This window comes from Strix aluco, chromosome 4 (assembly GCF_031877795.1).
Source record: "Strix aluco isolate bStrAlu1 chromosome 4, bStrAlu1.hap1, whole genome shotgun sequence".
Taxonomy (NCBI): Eukaryota; Metazoa; Chordata; class Aves; order Strigiformes; family Strigidae; genus Strix; species Strix aluco.
Genome location: NC_133934.1, coordinates 90,185,175 through 90,206,506, shown reverse-complemented (window position 1 = coordinate 90,206,506; position 21,332 = coordinate 90,185,175). Strand labels below are relative to the sequence as shown.

Here is a 21,332-nt window from a genome sequence, read left to right as displayed (position 1 = left end):
AGAGAAGAGCAACTCCACCACCATCATTTGATTCTTTGTTCTAAAGTCACCCAGTACTAAAAAAACAAACAACACACACACCAAAAAAACCCCAAAACACACACCACACCACATTCTTAATTATGGAAGAATCAAGTAAGCCTTGCTGGTGCCACAGCTAATGGCACTGTTTCCTATGTGCATACCATGGCTCAACATAGATCCTCTGCTGTTTATGAAAAATCAAAGGGCCAACAGCCTCTTCGATGAGAGCTCTTTCTCATCCCTCTAGGCAGAGATCTATTTCATTGTGTTTGTAAAGAGAATGTCTTGGACTTCCCATTCCTTCGGAAATTACGTTTTAAAAAGCCAACATACACAACTACATACTTTGTAAGTGATCTAGCCGATTTGTCCGAAATGAAGAAGTGGCATATGCTCAAAGAGAAACAATTTCAATTTTTTTTTTTCTGGCAGGTGACCAAACAAGTTTATTCACAAGCAGGACTAACATTGGTTTTCCTCCAGTTGCAGCTTTCCCTCCCATGGCAGGCACAACAGCATCTGCACCAACACTGAGCTAACAGCAGGTGAGGTGAATACTCTGCTGCTGCTAGATGGAATACATAAGAGAATGAGTGCTGCCTATCTCTGCCGGATTCAAGAACTATGTTTTTTTCCCCACATAAACACACACACATGCACAAAAACGCTCACCCACAGCAACATTTTCCTGGCAGAATCAATTCCCCACCCCAGTTCTCATTATGGACTCCCAGGGAACCGTGCCCGAGGGCACTGAACAGGTGCTGCGGCCGCAGAGCCTGCAGCTCCATCGGGCAAAACACCTTAAAGTGGCAAGAGCGGTTCATCAGCCTGCCCTCTTCTTTACACACAGCCTTCGGTTTTCAAAGTCTGCTGCAACTTCACATCTTCAGGGCTTCAGCCCACTCCGTCGAATGCGATTAAAGACGACCCATGAGTCCAGATCCCACTGTGTCTGGAGTCCGGCAGTGTGACTGCGTGAGCTTTGATATCTTAACAGCTAGGCAAGAAATTCAAGCCACATTATTGGAAACCACTCACCTAACCAGGCTGATGAAATAACTGCTAACCCTCATGCCTACCAACTACAGACCGAGCTCTCTTTCCCATTTTTAAACCTCCTTTTCTCAACCAGCGCAGTACCTAAGGCCACCGACAGCCACTGAACCCAACACCGGCACTGCACCGCCCTTCCGGGACAGCGCTGTTGTTCGTTTATTCAGCTCCCCCGGGCGGGACCGGCCCCGACAGCCCCGGCCGGCCCTGCGCGCACTCCCGCCACACGAAGCCGCCTCCCGCGCCACGCAGGCGCGTCCTCGGCCTGCCGCCGCCCGGCCGAAACCTGGAAGATACCAGAATCACGGCGGGCGCGCTGCGCCAGGCGGCCGGCCGAGCCGCCGGGAACGGAGCGCGGGCAGGGCCCGGGGCGGGGGTGCGGGGGGGTGAGGGCGGGCACTGCCCCCGCCCGCCACCAACGGCCGCCTCACGCGACGTGCCGAGGCGCACGCGCGCTGCTGCGGGCCAGCGGCCGCCCTCGGGCCGCTCCGCCGGGCCGTTACGCTCCGCCCCCAGTCGAGGGGCCCCACAGCCGCCATTCCCCCGCCCCACTCCACCCCCTCAGCCACCCCTCCGTGGCGCTGAGCGGGCGGAGGGGCGGGCACGGCCCCCAGCACGGGCGCAGGTCCCCGGGAAAGGCTCTCCCGCCGGGGCGGGGCGAGGCGCGGCGCCGGCAGCCCAGCCCCGTCTCACGGCTGGCGCTGGCCACGCCCCCGCCGGGGGACGGTCCCCGGGAGCGCGATGGCTCTGGGAGGCGGCAGCTGCTCGGGCCCGGGCCTCACCCGACCCTTCCCGGCCGGAGAGAGCCCGGATGCGGGGCCGCGGGGCTGCCCCGTCCCTTTAACCCCCCCCACCCCCTCGTCAGGTGACCGCCAGCCATTGCCCAGCCCCCACCGCCCGTCCGCGACCCCGGTCGAAGCGGCGCGGGGGCGGTCGAGGAGAGGGGCCGGCCCGCCCGTCCGCCGCTCCCCGCCGCGGCCGCCCCCAGCGCGCCTCAAACGCGGCCGAGAAGGAGGGAGCGCGCACGTGTGATTGGGCCGCCGCGTTCACGTGACGCGCACACCTCACGCCACCTCCCTCGAATAAAACTTCAAAACTGGCGTTGGGGAGGGGGGAGAAGGGCGGGGGGGGGGGGGGGGGGAAGGGGGAGAGGGGTTCGGCGGGCAGCGCCCCGGGGCGCCCGGCCGGCTCCTACCTGCCTCCCGCCGGCGGCTCCACGCGGCGCGGGGCGCCGAGCAACGCCCCGACCCACGCGCCCCGCTCGCGGCTCCTGCGGCCTTCGCCTGCCACGCGCAACCTCCTGCCGTCTTCATTGGCTGCAGCAGCCTGTCACGTGGGCCGCTCCCGTTTCTCCGGCCCCCTTCCTCTCGCCTCCCTGCCCACACCACACCCCCACACACCCCCCGCCCCTCCCGCGGCGGGGCCGCCCCCGCCAGGCGGGTACCGGAGCGGCCGGCCGGGAGGCGGGCGGCGGTCGCGGTACCGCTGCCTCGCGACGCCCGCCAGCGGCGCGCTGCCGATTGGCCGGGGCCGCCCGCCGACGCAGTTCCGCTGCCCGCCGCCGGGCCACGCCCTTCCTGCCCCTCCCCCGCCCGTGCGCGAGGGAAACACGCCGCGCGCGCGTGGGCCGCACGGGCGCCGCGATCGCCGTTGGCGGGTGGGGCGGGCGCTGTCCCCGGGCTCGGCGGCGAGGGGCAGAGCGGCCACCGGGCCCGGCCCGCTGCCGGGGGACGGGGGACGCGGGGGAGGCTCGGCCGCGCGGGGCGGTGCCGTCCCCGCCGGCGCCTCCCGTGGGCGCTCTCCTCCCGCCGCTGCGGGCCCCTCCCGGGCGCGGGGGGCCGCCGCCCGCCGCCGCCGCCCGGCCTGGCGCCGGCTTCCCGGGGCGTGCCGGGCGCCCTCCGGGGAGAGCGGCGGAGCGCATCCCCCTTCCGCCGCCCGCAGCCCCTTCTCGGGGCTCCTTCGGGCGGGCGGCGCCGCTGCAGCAGCCGGTACCCCCGGTGCAGCAGCCGGTACCCCCGCGGCCTCGCCTGTCCTCCCTCCTTCTGCCCAGCGGCGGTTGTAAGTCACGGAAAAAGGGGCTCACCGGCACCGGGGAGCGGTGTCCCGGTGGCGGTTCGGGCTCCAGGCTAACGCCCACGGTGCGGTGCCGTTAACGCGGTTCAGAAACGTTCTCAGGGTTGCTTGCGCAAAACCTCCATCCGCAGCGGGACCCCCCCGGGGCGGGCGTGTTTGCTGAGCATCCGCAGAACGGCCATGGTACCGGTTACCGAGTTAGCCACAAGCCACCTGTGGTCATTTATGAACTGAAAGAGGCCAGTGAAGGCTGTCGAGTCTTCAGCGTGGGGACGTATTCAATTATATATTTAGATACAACATCCCTGCGCGGCTTAAGAGAAAAGGTGATTCTGGAGATCGCCATCCAGAAAGTCTCTGTTTGGTCCAGAGTAAAATAATGGAACAAATGCTGAAGGAAAAAAAAATACGTAAGCAAGCCCCTCTGAGCTATAGGCAGCGTGGGCACATACAGAGGGGCGAGGCTGGGTGGACTCTCCAGCAATTGTAACCCAGCCGTACAGTAACTACGACAATGAAGAAAGGCATCTACACCATCTTGAAAAATAATTTCAGGTTGCCTTGGGCATAGGCTGATCACATGTAATGGAAACTGATTAAACATGTAAATAAAAGGTGATGGGAAACAGCACCATAAGGCAGGTCTGAGCTAAAAGTTCTGTGATGGAGATCCTGGCCTCGAAGGGCGCAGAGTCACGGCGGCAATCAATCAGCGTTCCCCAGGCATGGCAACCTGACTGAGAATTTGTGACAATACGGCTTAGGAGCCCTTGAAGGATGCAAAAGGGGAGGTGTCTAATTAGGGGTAAATTCATACTTTTACAAAATTGAACTTCCTTTGGAATTGATCCTGAATTGAGTGGTTGGTTCCCAGATCACTGAGAAGCTCAAAAATACCTTCCCTCACCTATTAGATAAAGATTTTTGAGGAATCCGTATGCAAAGGTTACAAACACGTTAACCAGTGCATAAGCTAAACCTCTGGTGGGCTTTTTGCGGTCTTGCAGCCAAAGTTTGGAAGCGTTTGGGTGTCAGCGAGTGGAGTAAGCACCGGTGGGTCTACATCCCGTCTTTCTGGAGTTCATGAGCAGACCAAGGGATGGCCAAGCTTCTTTGAAATTCCTGCTGCTGTAAAGGGTTGCGGTGCCCAATTCCCAGCTGCTAGTTAACAGCCTAAGCAGAGGAAACATCTCGCAAATGAAATTTATCATATGACATTAAATGTAATAATGTTGCAAACCCAGGAAAGAATACAGATGTAATGCAAAGGCAATCAAACATGCCAGGGCTCTGGACAAATGAAAGATAACACATACAGGGGAAGTAGGTCGTTGGTATTTATTTCTCAGGGGAAAAAGGCATTTTGACTGGAGCAGTTCTGAAGGAAACCTGATGGTGTTTGTGAATATCACAGAAATGAGCCAACAGTGTGATATGGCTTTAAAAAAAAAAGTGTTGTTTTGGTCTTTAAGCGCAAAAACCATCCTTTATCCGAGAGGCAGATCTCACGACTGCTCTGCTGAAGAAGCTCCCGTGCAAGTCAGATTTGGAAATCTTAATTTTGAAAATGTGCATGTAATTTGAAGCAGAGATGCCCAAATTACATGGTGAGTTTTTGCAGAAAAATTCTTTGCTGCTCATTCCCTCTGCTTTTTTTTCACCTACAAACAATCCTCTCTTTGTCGACTAATCAGGTTTTTTTTGAAAGCTGAGTATTGGGAAACTAGAGTTCATTAGAGATTCAGGGAACTTAAATAAGGGCGGAAAACCAATACTTCTTCTCTCCCAGTCTTTTCCTTTCTGAATAAAACCTTTAAAAGGGGAAAACGGGGGAAGAACAGTACCTGTCCTTCCAGGGGGGGTGTTTGCCCAGGGGCCACACTGCTCTGCCACACCATTGGTTCGCCCAGAGGCTCCCACTCGCTAATCGCACTTCTCTCTGCTTTCCTGTTTGCAGGTCCTCCTCCCTTTAAATCAAACCCCAACTTTTTCAGCTCTTCCATTCCCACCCATCCCAGTAAGAGTGATAAAACAGGCCTGTAAATCCATTAGGAGAGCTCCCACTGAGGAACATATTTAGGAAATAAAGGCATATGCTTTAGAAAACTGAGCAGAAACAGGCACATCCTTTTATAGGAAGAAATTATACAGGTTTTGAGTGGGCTGAGCTCGTGGGAGGAAGGAAGTGTGATACAAAGAAAAAGGGTGGTGCTAAATCTGGTCTATGCCTAAGGCTGGCATTTTATTGCCAAACTCATTACCTGGTGTGTTTATTCCAGATGACTGCAGAATTCAAACCCTGATAAACAAATTTCATTCTTCCATTAATAATATCCATTTATAATTAGTCATAATGTAAAAATAATTACGTTTAAACAACAATAATTACATCTAACAACAACCACCACCCTTATGTTTGAAGTTATTTAAATGCTTTAATCAATCATTCAAAGTCTGCAAAATGTCAGAACTAAGGATGCAACTTCCTGGGCACTGAATGAGTCAGGATCATATGAAGGAAATAATGTGTGAATTTTTCATGAAATCAGCATTACGCACAGGGGAGCCAGATAAAGATTGCTGAGATAATTGTGAAGCTGGCATTTACTTGCTTTCTAGTGTCAATTTTGCATCCCAAATAAGGACTTTCTTATCTGAATACATGGAAAGGGTTCATAGATGTTGGTTGCTTTCTAAGAGTTCCCTAATGTTGTTTTTATTGGGCAAAGTTTTAAAAAAGATCAGTTGTCTTGGTTACACTTGGAGCCGCTGCTGTTGTGCATCATCGTCATGATTTAAGCCCGAACCTTCTCTTTACACCTGTCACCAGAGCTGCAAAGGTAGCAGTGTAATGTACAGCAAGAAAGGCTCTTCTTTCCAAAGCCTGAGGCCAGGGATCAGCGCTGGGACTGGAGAGGTAAGGTTAGGAGGAAGGCCTGTCCAGATTTTCTGAAATAATTCTGAAAGGAAAAACAGCAGGCAAAGTAGAAGGCCTGGCCCTAGCTTCATTGTTGGTTTGGTTTCACAGATGTAATAAAGTCCACCAAGAGCTCACTTGAGGTCTCCAGACTGCTTCCCCTAGTCGCCTTCCTTCTTGCGTCTTCCTGACCGGTCGGTGGTCGGTGGTGAAGACACCTCTCTGCCTCTGGACACACATGACAGTGTGGGCTCCTGCTTTCTCTTACAGAAGACTGCAAGATGGCCGAATCTACAGGGGTCTTCCCATCCCAGCTTTCCTCCACAGGGTCCAGGGACAGTCAAGACCTCTGACTTCCCAAATTGTTGTCCTCCCCAGCCCAAAGAAGTCAGGGCCGAAACAGGACCGCATTTCAGCCCTCAACCTCTGTCTTTCTACAGAGAGGAGACGTGCCGCAGCACCCAAACGAGACAAGCCGCTGACTGCAGCGCATCTCTCTGCAGTTCGCTCCTGGCACTGTGATTAAGGCAGAAACCTCCTGGGAATGCATCTGTGGTGAGACACTTGGACTTGGCTTTCTTGCTATGGGCTAGTTCCTAACGGGCACAAGCTACTTTTGGGATCTGGCTCAAGATCATTGCTCCCTGAGGGAACAGCAAACAACCATCCCAGCGCTGCAATTCCAGACTTACCGTTTCTCCCAGCTGCTTTATTCACCAGAGGTTTGGGTCTTCTGCTGTGCTAAGCCTTGCTGTGCCTGGTCTTTTTCCTTCCTTTTCTCCTTTTGAAGGGACCGCAGCCTAACAAACCCTTCCCTGCCCAAATGGCTAAAAACCACCAGCTCCAGGTGCCTGGCCTTGTGCTGCCCCTTCCCTACTGTGATATGTGACTCCAAGAGCAGGGGGTTAAACCTTCCTCCTAACAAATCTGTAGGGAAGGAAGTGCAGGCACAGCTCCCCAAGGGCAGATTGTTATCCCAACAGCATAAATCTGAGACCTTTTAATAAATGGCGGCAGGGGGATGGGGGATAAACCTTTCCTGAAATATATTGTGGAGGACATCCTTGCCCTGCAGCCTCTCCATCCCACCTTACACCGGTGCAAGGAGACATGAAGCGGGCACAGCTCGTCCCTCCTGCAAAGGCCAGAGCTCTGCCCCTGCAGCCCTGGCTGCCACCTGCCAGCACGCTGGGGCCAAGGCTTTGGCCCTTTCCCAGAGCCGGAGGCCTCCCCGGGGGGTGACAAGGCGGAAGGAAAAGGGAGAAGAGAGAGGAGAAGGGGAAAGGGAAGGAGCAGGCACCAGGGGCTGGGGCACCGCTCAGAGGGGAAGCACTGGGGACACCAAGTTTGCTGCATGGGTTGGAAACCATCGTCAGACCACTGTGGGCTATCTAGAGGTTCCCGCACATTTGCAAAATTTTTGCTCTCCCCGAGGGTGTGTGAGTGGCCAACAGCAGGCGGGGAGAGCCCAAGGCATCAGCTGTCCCACCTGTGCGTGGGGGCACCCTCTCCTCTCCCCTGCCCCGTCCCCCAGCCTCAGCAGCACTGCCCTGGCAGAACTAAGCAGCAGGACAGGCAATTTTGCTACCCGAAGCACCTTGCTGCCCTAAGCACCTGCCTGCTTGGCTGACACCCATGTCCTATCTCAGAGGCTGATGCAAAGGAAAAATAAAGCCCCTGAGGCAGACACATAACCCAGAGACCAGCTCAGACACCTGGCAGCAGAGCACCAGCCCTCTCTGCCTCGCCTGAGGCAAGGAAACTTGCTCGAAACTGGCTGCATCAGTGAACAGCGCAGCCAGAGCGTGTTCGCAGACCAAAACAGTTGGTGCTAGCAACCCCCGGCTTGTGCTCTACCCACCTGGGACAGGGATGGGTGCTTCAGTTGAGCTCCTCTCTGGGCCTGGGAACCGACAGCCCTTGGGCAGCCTGTGAGGGGTAGGTGCACCCCCCCAGCTCATCTCCCAGCGGAGCTTCGGTCAAAACTCCCCAATGCGTGGTGAGGGAGGGACCATCAGGACACTTGCTATGAAAGCAGCATCCTTACCCAAAGCAAAGACATGCTAAGGTGTCCACTTAAAGCCAGTGTTCGCACGCTTTGTATTTCACTGAAATGCATCCAGAGCAATTACAAAATGGGACAGACAAGGCAACCATCAAATACGCAAAGCACTTTCCATAGATGCTGCTGATAAACAGCATAACCACATCACAAAACTGCATAAGCATCCTAGGGAGCAAACATGCAACAAACTCTACACAGACTGAGAGCTGGCGCTTGTTGAAGGCATTTCTGCATCTCTCCCAAGCCTGTTTCACTGTTGGCTTCACAGGGGAACTCACCAACTGTATATCCAGAAATCTCATCAGGTTTTGTGTGCTGAATGTCAGTGCAAAGCAAAAATTACTAGTTTGGGGCCTGAATTCTCATTTCAGTTGCTACCTGTAGTTTTGTAGCAGTCAATAGGTGTAACTGAGCAGAAATAAAAGTCTGGCCAAAGAAAATCTCCCAACTCTCAGACTGTGTGGAGCCAGAGACCAGAATTTTCTTTCGCTCAGCAATCTGCTACTCCCTCTTAACAGCTGAATCATGTTAAAATATATATTCAGAAACATAAGCAGGATTACTCCTCACTGTTCACCAGCAAGACCGCTAAGCAGAGTAGAGTGCCAAGGCTGCCTCGGGGAGCATGCCTGCTGCCTCAGACCCCCGGGACAGTTCAGTGGCATGGCAGCAAAGGTCTTGAATTGGTCAGCAAGGTGAAGGATCCAGCCAGGCACACACAGCATCCTTGTGGGTGGAAATGCTGCTGGGGCTCAGGGACTGCTGTTGGTGCTGGGGCTGCCCCAAGCCAGGCAGAATGGCAGCTCTCTACCTGAGGCAAGGCAGGGACATGAAGGAGAATGTGGCCGAGGGGAGGTATGGAAATTGTGTTTGCAGGATGCAAAATAGGATTTCATGGCCTGGGCAGGCAGGAGGAAAGGCTGGAAGGAGACCTGTGGGGGAAACAGGACCTTCAGGTGAATGGTGAAGGGTTTCCTCTATAGAACTGCAAGTCATTAAATTAATGTCTTCAGCTTTCTAAAGGGCCCATGTTCAACCACCTTTATGGGCACATTTCTGAGGAATGTAAACAATGAAATGTGAAGGACTTTAAAAAACAGGTCAAAGTCTGCTGTCAGCTGAGTCCCTAGAGCAGCTCCGATTCCTTCTGTAGGAGAGGAGGCCAGCATTTCTGAGAGACACAAACATCGTGCTGCAGAGGACAAAATGTCCCCAACAGGCACATTATCCCACTGCTGCCCTCTCTGAGCTTTCCTGGCTCTTCACTGAAACAGTCGATGCTGGCTCTCTGGCCAGCCCTCTGCAGCCAACCCTGGGGGGCCAAAACTGAATTTGATCCCCAACATCCTCAGGGTAAAGCCTTGCCCACTTCAGGCTGCCCTGGGGCTTTTCTGTGCACCTCAGGAGGTATCCCACCACGAATGCCTGCACAGCCAGCTCAGCTCCTGTTTCCAGCATCCTCCTTGAAGCAAAAGCTCAAGTGGGAAGAAACCGGACAGTTGCCATTGTCTGTGGGTTCATCTGCACCGAGGGAAAGGTATGTCGTGCCCTTCCACCATACCTGGTGAAAACAAGGCAGCGCCTTGCTTCCACCTGCAATAGCAGGAGGAAGGAAAAGAGAGTTGTGGGGGAAAGAGAGGTACATGTCACACTGCTAACGCATGGGAAGACCATGGGAAGACCACAGAAAGCCTTGTCTTCTTTAGGATTTTACTCTCATTTGCACTAATGTTGAGCTAAGAACATCTTTTTCTCTATTTGCCAAGCTCACTTGCCCAGACCATTTGTAAGATGTTTACTGAGAAAATAAATCCATTAATTTTTTCTCATGAAAGTTTAGAGCCTTCCTGGAACGAAGGCAAGTGCAGATTTCCTACATTCACAGATTTCCGATGCCAGTAGAAATTAGTCTAGAAACAGGCAAGCTGTAAAGCACGATGTTGAACTCTTGCCAGCCTTGTGACGGCATCATCCCATAGACTTCCGCGTGCTGCTGCGCATTGGCCCTGCTGTGGGATCAGCATCAGGGCTCAGTGGTGCTAAATAACGCTTCAGCAGCTGAACAGGCACAGGGAGGAAAATCGACAACATCCCAGCAAATCATCTTCACCTGGGAGAGGTCAGGGCATGGTGTAAAGGCAGGCTGGGTGCATTTCCAGATTACAGACTACGTCCTTCTCTCAGTTGTGTTATTTTCATGCCAGGGACCCAAGCTCTGATGATCTCGGTGCCTTTCTCACTGATTTACACCAGTATCAGCAATGGGCGACTCAGGTCCATAGTGCAGGAGGCCTCTGGGATAAGGCCTGCTCCACCGAGATGACAGTGATCAAATGTGAGAGCATAAATCCCCAAATAAAGACCCTGTGTGCCAACTGTTGTCTTCGGTTAGAGCACTGCAATCCCCTACCTACAGCTTGACAGAGCCCAGCAAACTGGCAGTATTTCCTGGAGTGTATTAAGAGAGAAAAAGGAGAAATAGCCAGCCATGTTATTTTCTGCTATAAATAGGTTCAGCTTCTCTCATTTGGATCTTTGCCTGATGATGCCTGCAGGAAAGTTGGCCCACTGGCAGGGCAGCAGCCCTGAGCAGTTTCAGTGGTGATCCAGAGAGATTTCATCAATAGGTGGAAAATATGGGAAATATTTCATGTAGCAAGCCCAGTCGTTGCCTCAGGTACAGCCCAGTGTTAACAGCTTCAATGAAAGTGCATTGGCGTAATTGGGAGTGTTGGCAGACAAGCCAGAGTGAATCAGACGGGGGGGAGGGGGTGTGAGAAGTCACCGGCTGTTTGCTCTGCTGGAGATTTCCACCCCCACAGCAGTGCTGGTAGAAACATGTGCCCGTGCTTCATCCTTTTCCGTGTATCGTCTGCTGTCTTCTCTACCTTCAGCAGTGCTGGCACCGCCGGCCCCAGCTGCTGGAATCCCCAGTTCCAGCAGAGGAGGAGCAAAGAAATACTGGGGAGATGGGTCTTAAACTGCCCCAGCTGTCTGCTGAGTAAATGCTGAGCCTTGAAGTTGGGATTTGACAGAGATTTGGGTTTTTTTTACTACCGGGGGTTCTGGCAACAGCTAAGTGCTTGTTTTGTTCTGGGATGCAGTTTGGGTCCTCTGCATAACCCCCAAGTCTGCATCTTCCTTTGCCCTTACACCCTGCAGCTCGGGTACAAGGTTCACAGGCACCAAAAGGCTGTTAAAGCTCAGTCCCTCCTCATACGCCCAGCCACAAGCCTGCAAAGTATTCCTGCTCCTGTTTCTCTTTGAGTGTCTTTGTGCAAGAGGAGGGATAATGTAGACAAATAATACCAGGAAATGTATTAATTAGGTCTGAACCTTACCTGATGTTAGTGGAGGCATACTGCTTTACATTGTCTAGCCATGTGAACCTTGGGTTTTTTAGCTTCTTTTAAGGTAATTTAATAAGAAGAAACAAGGAGAGGCAGCAGTGAGTGACCAAAGCGCTTGCTTCTCCAGCTAACACCTGCATCGCACAAGCCAAAGCGGCTGTTGCAGACATTCATTGGCAGAGCAGAAACAGAGAGGCAGCAGCAGTCTCTCACACAGCTTGGGTAATAACAGGGTAGCAGCCAGGATCATTGTCTTATATATTAACTAAGAAAGGAGCGACCTTCTGATTTTGCTGCCCTAATTGCCACGTTGCAGTATACAGAGCGTGCTTCTCTCCAATGCCCTACTACTTCTCTCAGCTCCCCCTTTTTGTCACCTTTACTGGCACTGTGTTTATCAGCATGTAGTGCAATATCTTATATTCTCAATTAGATCATTTATGCATGCAAACCCTCTTTCCTCTTCATGAATTCCTGCTTCCTCACACCGCAGGCTGGCAAGAGCCAGCTCCTATAAAGACTCTTCTGGAAACTAGTCCAATCCCATAAAATCCCTATTGAACTCAACAAAGCTTAAATCAACAAGTGCCGTCTATTTCCTGAGGTCAAGCATTTCTTTCAGTTCTATTTTAAGCCAGTGAAAAGAAACCGGAGGAAACAAAAGCTGTTTAGATACTCTCCAAGCTGTGGCTAGTGGCTCCCGCCTGGAAAGCTGGGCTTGGTGGGAGCCAGCAACCATGCTGCTGAAATACCTGCTTCCTAATTTCGGTCCTATTGTCAAACATGACCAAAAGATGTTCCATTTCCCCAGCCTAACTGCATTTGGGAACAACTTGGCTTGGCATGCCTTGAGCTGGAGGATCCATGGAGTAATTAGTAAGCGAGGACTTGATCATCTTTGTTTTGTCGCTAGACCTCAGTGCAGTGACTGAGGTCTGATTCATACTGACGCCAAGTTCCTTTTATATGACAGAGCAAATGCAATCAAAAACCATGTCCATCGGTCTTTGCTGTTCTTGGACCAAGTAATTGATTTTTAGCTCGGTTTCCCATGGTAACAAGGCTTTCTGATCACCAGCTGCACGTGTTGGCCCTAATAGCTTTTGAATCCACTGCTTCATTTCAGCCAAATGGGATGGCAAGATTGAGGTCTGAAAGATAATTAAGTTCCTACAAGTTTTCGGAAAACGGCCTGTGTGTGGCAGACCCCATTAGTGCCACATCGGTACCTTCACTGCATATGGGAATTCAATGACTCCGTATTGGACACCAGAGATTCCACCAAGGGATAAAGCTCTTGTAAAGTACCTTAACTAGGGGCAACCTTCACCCGGAGGTTGCAATCACCCATGGATGCAAATCCACAGGAGACCAGGCTTCCTTCACTCTGAGCGTTCATAGAACAACTTGCTGCTTTAAGGGAGCATAATGGGTGTTAAATAACAAACAGTATAAAATTAGGACTGTGTATGAGGGTCCATCACAGAAATCCCTAGTAAAAAATACAAGAATCTGCAAAAGTTGGTGGCTGTTGAGCATCAGAGAACAAATACTGCCAGCAAAATAGAATGTAAATCAGGAAGATATCCATGTGCAAATATTGTTCCTTTCTCTGGTCAGCCAGACTCAAACTTCTACTCAATTAATTGCGTTTGACTTCAGGGAGTGTTTTTATTGAGTCAAGACTGCAAGACTTCCCTCCAAGCACAGCTCAGGAAGGAAGGTGGCAGGTCCCAGGGTAGCTGTGCATTAGCTCCCAGGTATAACCACGCACTGCAAGCACCTGCTGAGCTGTCAGCCCTGAGCACGCCCTTCCCCGCACCGTGCAGGCATGGGATGGGGCTGGAGCATCCCCGTACCTGCAGGCTGAGCTGCCGGCGCAGCCCGCGGTCTAGGGCCCATCAGTCAGCCCTGGCAGTGGAGCAGATGGGGGCATCTTTCCTCGTGCATCAACTACTCCTACGCAACACAGATGGCACTGTGAGCTTCTGCTCTGCCCTTGCTGGGCACAGTGTGGTCACGACCCTCTCCCATCCTCAGGGAGATGTGGTCAGGCTTACCAGCGCAGGACAGAGGTTGCTTCAGCAGAAATATGCAGTGCCCCTTGGCTGCCCCCCCCGCAGGGGATGGGGCAAGGGGTGTTGCCTGGGATGATGGGAGGGACTGTGCTGTTGTACTGGGCTCGTGGAAAAAAAAGAGTGGTTGTGTGGGAAACATTTGATTTAGTTAGGAAACCAGTGTGCCAGACTGGTGCCTGAATCAGAACTGTGTTAGGCCAAAGCTTTCCTGGGGTCAGGGTCACAGTGCTGTCGCCGAGTGGATGCAGAGCCAGGCCAGCTGCATACAGCCTCTTTACAATTTAAGAGCAACAGGCTGCAGTGCTGGACCAGAGCATCTCATCCTTTACCAAAACACAAAGCCAGCCCCCACCCCAGACCCCTGCCTGGTCCCAGCTGGGGCAATGCCTTCTCTGTTCTGGGATTTCATATATAAAATTCCCCATCTCTTCTTTCTGACTCCCTTGTTTGCTGTCTTCACAGCTCATCCCATCTGTCCCCATTTTAAAACCTCCTTTCCTCCCTCTTTTCTCACTAGCTCTTCTTCTGGTGACGCTTCTCCCACCCACAACACAGCCTCGTTTGTACCTGCTCTGACCAGGCTTGTGTGTGAAAGGATTAAATCATCATTTGAACCAGATCCAAGGGACATCACTGGGCAATGGAAACTGAAAATATTAACTAAATCAGCCGCTTCGTGCTTCGGAAGTTGTTTTTCCTGCATTGCAGATGGGGGGTGAGCACTCGTACCATTTACCATCACTCTTCCTCTCTGTGTGAGCTGGCAGGCAGAGGGCGTGCAACATGCTGTTTGCTGATGAAGAATAAAAGCATGAGGTACACCTTTTCTTCTCTGTGAGCTGGAAATCCAGGGGCTCTTTTATGTTGTGCTTGGAACATTTGACTCAGCAGCTGAATTTTACCCACTGCCTCCAAACCTCTCTTCTGCAGAGAGCACTGCCAGGAGTTGGATGGATGCAGGTGATGGTTTTCAGGCAGGAACTGATGCAGAGGTTTTGCGTTCTCAGGTAGGATGCAGCACGTCCCAGTAAGGGCTTCTTCCCAGGCTCCCACACAGCGGTGGCCACAGAGCCCCCATCTCTTTGTGGAACCACTGGCCCATGCCCATCAGATCTCTGCCTTCAGAGCCTCAAGGTTGGAGCAATGCAGAGTAACTGCCATCTGGGAAGGCCAAACATGTTCTTTGCCTCCAAGAAGTAGCTTAATCCTGCTTGGTGAAGGGAGAAAGTCGTCTTTCAGCTGGGGCTGACAGATTCACTGTGGCCCCATCCAGTAAGTGAGCATCATCACAAACTCTGCCACAGATAAAGAGGCTGGGACTCAGACACAGTACATGTTTTATTATTAAAAAATGCATAAAAACTAAAGACATGCTTCCCAAAGTTAGAGTCTATATGTACAACTGCGCTTCCCAGGCAGCTGCAGGGAGCATAGCCTTCTGCCCTCACTGCAAATGTGCACCGCACAGGTTTTTGTTACCCTTTGTTAGGTGTTATCTTCTCACCTGCATTTACAGCATACCAGCTAAATGAAGAGAAAACCCTGTACCGCCTGGGGTAGAAGATGGTGCAGTTTGTATCTGCGACTGAGAAACCGTACTGAACTTCTGGAGACAGCTGTAGGACAGCGCTGTTAAGTAGGAAACTTACGGAAAGGACCCATGCCCAAGCCCCAGGCTGAAATTTCCCTTCCCTAGGAAGTGTTCTCACTAGGGGCTGAAACTGGACCGGAATTTTGTAGTTAGCCCCGAACCTTACAAGAAGCAAATACTGGGCATCAAAGGGTGGAGTGTTCTGACACCAAGTCTGCAATCTCATTTGACTTATTTGTCCCACCTTTGCCGACTCAGCAAATGGTGACATTTGTGGTATTTGTTTCTGAGGAAGAGCAATGTGGAATCCTAAGTCTTGTGATACAGCCGAGTTTTCAGCACACTGGAAATAAAAGAAATTAAGATCTAGCAAATATTCAGGATAAGTAGAGTAAGATGTAACTGCACTTCCTTGCTGGGAACCACTGCACAAAACAAATGCCGATTTACAGTAAAATATTAAATTATTAAAAACCACACAAGCACTTGCAGTTATAGTGAGCCAGACATGCTGATTGGAAAACAAAACAAAACCCGAAGAGCAAAACCATTAATTTTGCCCTGTCTGGAAGGCTGCAGTGATAACTAGTCTATGTTCTGATGTGACTTTTACAGTGTGCCAGAAGACCTCCTAAACAGGAAGGCCAGTGGTTCTCAAGCCTTTTCACCATGAGGACTCTCTCTTCAGAAAGAGATCTCCCAGTTGATCCCTTCCCTCCAACACGCACACTTTCCAAAACAGATTTCGCACATTCACTACAGCAGCTACAGCACTTGGTTATTTGAAAATGTCATAGCGCTGTTAAAGAGAAAGATTAAACAAATCCTATTTTAAAGCAAATGCTGAATCCTGCTCCCGCTGAAACTGAAGCAAGTCTGCCATTCTGTATCTAAGCTGTCTCCTTCCTCTCCTGTAGGGCAGCACTTAGCATTAATTAGCACTGTTTCCCCATACTGCTGTTAAGTCCTCTCTACACTGTTTCCTTTCCATCCTTTTGAAGTTGGATTCTGTCCTCACACAGGCCAGCTGCTCTCCCTCCCCTCGCATTTTAATGCCAGCTGCAAGTCTGGTCAGGCCTGAACTGGCATCAAACAGAAGAAAAAGAAAGACATGAAAGAGGTACATGGGGTGAAGAGGGATGCTGGATTTTCATTTTTTCTAATTTCACCACTCATCAGAACGCCTGAAACTCTTAAAAGAGCCCCAGACTGAGGAAGCGGCAAGTGTAACTGCATGAAATAAGCCAGATGTTCAAATTCAGTGCTGGGTAGAAGCAGCTCCGCAGATCAGTTTGAGAACCACTGAGGTAGGCAACAAGTCTAGGCAGTACTGCTGAGTGAACACAAGGGGAATTTTGCCCTCTTGTCCTGAATGACAGTGTAAATACCCACTAGTGTTTTCAGAGGTACCAGTCCCGAAATCACGCAGCCAGGATCGAAGACAACATCTACACGAGAGCGAGCACTGACTGAACAGAAGGTGTATTCAGCTCTGCTCCAGCAGTCAGTGAGAAGGAGCAGAGCACAGACTCTGACTGCCCGCCTTAGCTTTGAACTTTCAGTGGGATGCGATCAACCTGTAACCCTTCAAACCCACCCTCCCCCAAATTCAAGGGGTCGTTGGGGTTGCGGTCCTTCCAAGCCGTCCGCCACTGCAGCCCACACAGGTGGTGAGAGCTACAAAAGCTGCCCAAGAGCTCTGGCCAGTGCTGTTCAAAGCCATTCCAGATCCGGCATCAGAGCCCCAGGCGACGTGGCACTGCGGCTGCACACATCCCGTCCCAGGGAAGCAGAGTGTCACTGCTATGTACAGGCTAACAACTTTTCTCTCCTTCTGTCTCCAGCTCATACAGAAGGCTTTTGTCCTCCCCTTCCTGCCCATCTGGATGCCTTTCACCCTCAGCATCATCTCCAAGGCACAAGGGGCTCATGATGTAGCGATAGTCACTTGTGACAGCAGCAGCTGCCCCAGCAACGGTCTCTTCACCGTCCGTGTTTCCAAAGGAGGCGTGCAGGGCAGGGTCACTCGCAGACGCCTCTTTGTCCTTCCCAATGTTGACATAGAGAGGATCTTGACTGGAAGAGAGTGTGGACATCCTCCCCCGAATCATTTCCAGCTGGGACCGGAGCACTCCGAAGCTGGGGCGTAGCTTGGGCTCAGGATGCCAACATCTGCACATGAGATCATAGCTGCAAAATAGAAGGAGACAAGAGCACTGAGAAGTAGAGCAGCCACCCCCTGCACCTCCAAAGAGGGGCTCTGCACAGCGCACCTTAAAAAGCACAGACACTTTCCCCAAAACCTATCAGCCTCGGCCTTGCACAGGTGACAGCATGTGGGCAGCCATTATGGATCTAATTCCTTGTTCCTTCCCACATACAAAGGCATTCTCATTTTGGTCAAAATAATTATTTAGACAGTACCAGAAAACCCAAAAGCCCTGTCAAAGGATGCTGAACTTCTTGGTAAAAACTTTGTTCCACTGTCTCTGAAGAGCTAGAATAGGACTGTGAGTGTGACACCACTTAGTAATAGCTTTTGAATTTGTTCACCAAAAGCATCCTGACAACCTCTGCTGCGGCTGAAGCCATCCCTCCAAATTCTAGTTCAGGAGCAGATAAAACACAGGAAGAAAGAAAACAGAGATCCAACTGTGGGAGGTGCAAGTTCCAGAATATTCTTTTTTCACACCGTGCTGGCTCAGTGCTCCTGGTGCAATGGAGTCGTGTCGCTGTTGCTGCCCAACAGGTTTGGCAGCAGGACTGGAAAAAGGCACAGTGGGTTTGTTTAGAGGGCTGTGGAGGAACGGACAACAGCTTCACTGCTGGGCTGAAACGGCCTTTCTACTACAAAGGAACCACCCCTACGCAGAAGACATGTTCAGTGCTGTTACCAGCTTCAGGCCCCATCCTGCAGCGTTTCTCCTGCGGTCAAATGCCAGCCACCTCAGCTCTAGTTGCTCAAGGGCCAGTGTGAGGAGACATTGGTGGCCCCGAGAGCCTGTGCTCGGGCAAGGAGGGCAAGTAGCTGTGCTCCCCTGTGGCCCCCTTTGTGGCTGGGCGCCTGCGCGGGCTGTCCTCCCACCGGAGCCCACGGGGTTGGAGTGTGGCCAGAGCCATTGTCCTCCTCCTCTTTGTGCATCACCCGCAAGACTGGCAGCTGCATTCCTATGGCGTTATTGTTGCCAGTTCTGCAGGGAACAGGGACAAAGCACTGTACTGGCACTGAAAAACACCACAGACAAACGAACCTCAGTTACACTTGTAAATGGAAAAAAATCTGATATGGCCTTTACTGGGAAATAAAGCATTTCATGATGGCTTTTATTTTACTTTTCGCGTCCCTTGCTTGCTATCAGCTTTACAAGACTGTTTTTGATCTCACACTAGTTTTACAGAAAGCTTCTATGGCTCAGTTGTCTTAATCCTGATTTACGTCCCTCACAAACAGTAGAAACAACTCTAAATGGTCCAGATAAAAATAGAAACTTCCTATTCTGTGGCACCAATTTATTTTCTTCTATCCTCACTGGAAAACAGAAGAAATTCATTTGGAAAAAAGTTAGAAAACTACTGGCTATACTGAATCAGCCCAAAAGTCCATTTGCACCAGTGGCCACTAGCAGATGCTTGGGGAAAGCACGTAAGGTGAGGGCAAGCATGTAGTGAGATATTTCCGTGTATTCTTTCAGGTCTCAATAACCTGTAGCTCAATGGCCCCTCAAAATGGAGGCTGTACCTTTTTAGTAGTTTTTGATGGATTGTTCCTCAATGCCTAGCAGGTTTTTGAATCTCTTCTCTATTTCTGGCATCTGTAACATCCTATGGCCATAAGCTACTCTCAGCAGTCAAGATGCAGACATGTAATGAATGTAAGCAGTGGTATAACCGTGTTTCCATTTCAACTTTGGAACAGTTAAAATGAACTGCTGAGAAGATAAAAGTGTACAGCTTTAATAACAAGAGTACAGATTATTCCCTATGGGGAAAAAAGGCTGGAGAAAGGAAACCATGTGAAATAATCCACCATCAGAGCAGGAAGGAAGAGGGAGGAAAGAGGACTTCATGTTATCCATTTTACAAATAAGGAGTGGCTTGAAAAGGCCACTAAACTCATAGTTATGTCTTGCTCTGGGCATGACCCTGAGAAAACAGAGACTTGCTTGGGCACTCAAGTGAAATGTTTTCACCTTGTCCGGCCTAGGCAAGCTTCTACCCTGGGAGAAGTTATGGTGACACTCCCTGGGGGACCTCAGCCCTGTGTGTGGACTCCAAAAAACTCCAGCCACCACCCATGGAGCAAGGGTTCCTGAGCAAACATTTCACGTAACCTGCTGGCCAAGAATGGCCCCTTGGCTGCAGGACTAAGGCAGGAGCACAGACTGCAGCATGTGGCTGCCTGCTCCCCCGTGGGCCACCCGAGTCCTTCCTGCAAGTCTGAAAATGTGCGAAAGCAGTATCTGCAGAGTTGTCCTGGTTTTGTTTCACCTGTAATTTAAGGTGGGACACTGATCTACAGAACCTTAGATCCTCCTATCTGCTCTCTTCTCTTTCATCCTGCTATTTCTGTGAGAGTAGTAGATCCAATTTTGAAAACCAGGCTAAGCTTTGAAAGACACATGCATGCCACTGCCTCTGCAATCCAGTTTCCTCTTAGTCTGGCTAGATTACTTTTCTATTCAGCCTTCAGGGTATCCCATGAAACTCATCTCTTTTCTCAGATGCTGGCCTGAGAAGGTAGGGAGCAGAGAGTTTCTGGAAACACAGTTATAGTTTCCACAAAGCCTAATGTTGACAATGTTCAAACCCTTGAGCCAAGTTAGCTGCTCGTGTAGCTACCGCAGGTTCCAGGGAGCTCTGCCAGCAGAGTATCTGGTAGCTAACACAGAGACTTTCTAGTGAATGCCTCTATGTACTGGGAAGTGAACAGATTCAGATCAGCATCCCAGCCAGCTGCCCCTGTTTCCTTCCATCGAGCCAAACTTCTCAAGGAATCGCATGTCAGCAGGGCGAGGAAGTACTCACACATCTTCCAGGCACTCCGGCGGCTGCTTCAGCCTGTTCCCACTGATGAGGTAGTTGTAGATTTCTGCATTCTCAATGCCAGCATAAGGGGTTTGCCCTCGGGTCACGATCTCCCACATGGTCACCCCAAACGCCCACTGAAAGGGAACAGCACACAGAACAAGTGAACAGACCGTTCCCTGCTCGCTGGGGTGGGGTTTCATGCTCAGACTGTGCCAACCCTCCCAGTCTGGGGTAGTATCACATGAGCAGCAGTCATGCAAGGACTATCCAAACTCTAGCTAGAAAACAAAGAAATGAGCCATCAGATGCTGCTGATGCTGACACATCATCTTGGGAGACAGCTGAAGGCCCTGTCCGGTCCCATCCTGCAGAGGAGCAGGGGAAGGTTTGGGAGCTACTGCTGACTTCCACCTGCAGACCTCTACCAAGCTTCTCCTACCCACAGTTCTTTAAGGTATGTGGTATCAGTTTTGTGGTTCCCAGCTACAGGAAGATTTTGGGTTGAGGCTCACAAAGCAGTTTCTTAATTCATTGAGCCAGATTCTAAGTTACTGGAAATGTACAGGCACAAATGAAAGCAGAGTTTAGCCAATAAACAGGGCAAGGAACAAACCACTTATGGCTCATGGGTCTTTTTTTGCTCTACACTGCAACAGTTGTACTTCTACATTTAAACTAAACTGCAAGGTTTGTTAGGTGCAAAAAATTATTACTTTCACAAGCCCTGTCCAGTGTCTATTGTAAACTGGCTGAACTAGCAATCACCAATCACTAAACACTCTACAGTGGTTACAGCACCTCTGCTGCACTTGTACACGACTGTGTGGGTTACATGCATTTCAAATGCCACCTTCAAATTGTCATGCTGAAGAGAAAGCAAAAAGAAAAAGAAGAGACTGCTTAAAGAGAGAGAGAAAGGAAGAGGAGAAGGGGAAAGGTGAAGGAGAGGATGGAGATAACCACTGAGAAATGAAGGACCAAAGGACAAGAGGAAAAGGGTTCATGACTTCTGCCATAAACCACTCACGCATATTTTTAGTCTTGAGTTCTGACAGCACCCAAGGCAGAGGTAGCACTCTCCCTCAAACACAAGGCAAACTCCCTCTCTCATCACCAGGGCCTTTTCCTACCCTCAATGAATACAGAAGGA

The 21,332-nt window shown here is 51.1% G+C and overlaps 2 protein-coding genes across 5 annotated transcripts in view; both read right to left on the bottom strand.

Annotated features, from left to right (window-relative positions):
- The window catches only part of MGA (MAX dimerization protein MGA), a 63,729-nt gene extending 61,275 nt beyond the window's left edge, over positions 1 to 2,454 (bottom strand). For all 3 annotated transcript variants that reach the window (XM_074824157.1, XM_074824156.1, XM_074824159.1), the window contains exon 1: positions 2,276 to 2,454. The gene's annotated coding sequence lies outside the window, so the exon portion shown is untranslated. The remainder of the gene's footprint in view (positions 1 to 2,275) is intronic.
- A 12,429-nt stretch (positions 2,455 to 14,883) lies between these two features.
- Positions 14,884 to 21,332, bottom strand: part of TYRO3 (TYRO3 protein tyrosine kinase) — a 43,391-nt gene continuing 36,942 nt past the window's right edge. For both annotated transcript variants that reach the window (XM_074824152.1, XM_074824153.1), the window contains 2 exons: positions 20,180 to 20,316; positions 14,884 to 17,344 (listed from right to left, as the gene is read on the bottom strand). In XM_074824152.1, the coding sequence (XP_074680253.1) occupies positions 16,969 to 17,344; positions 20,180 to 20,316 (513 nt within the window). In that variant the 3' untranslated portion in view covers positions 14,884 to 16,968. The remainder of the gene's footprint in view (positions 17,345 to 20,179; positions 20,317 to 21,332) is intronic.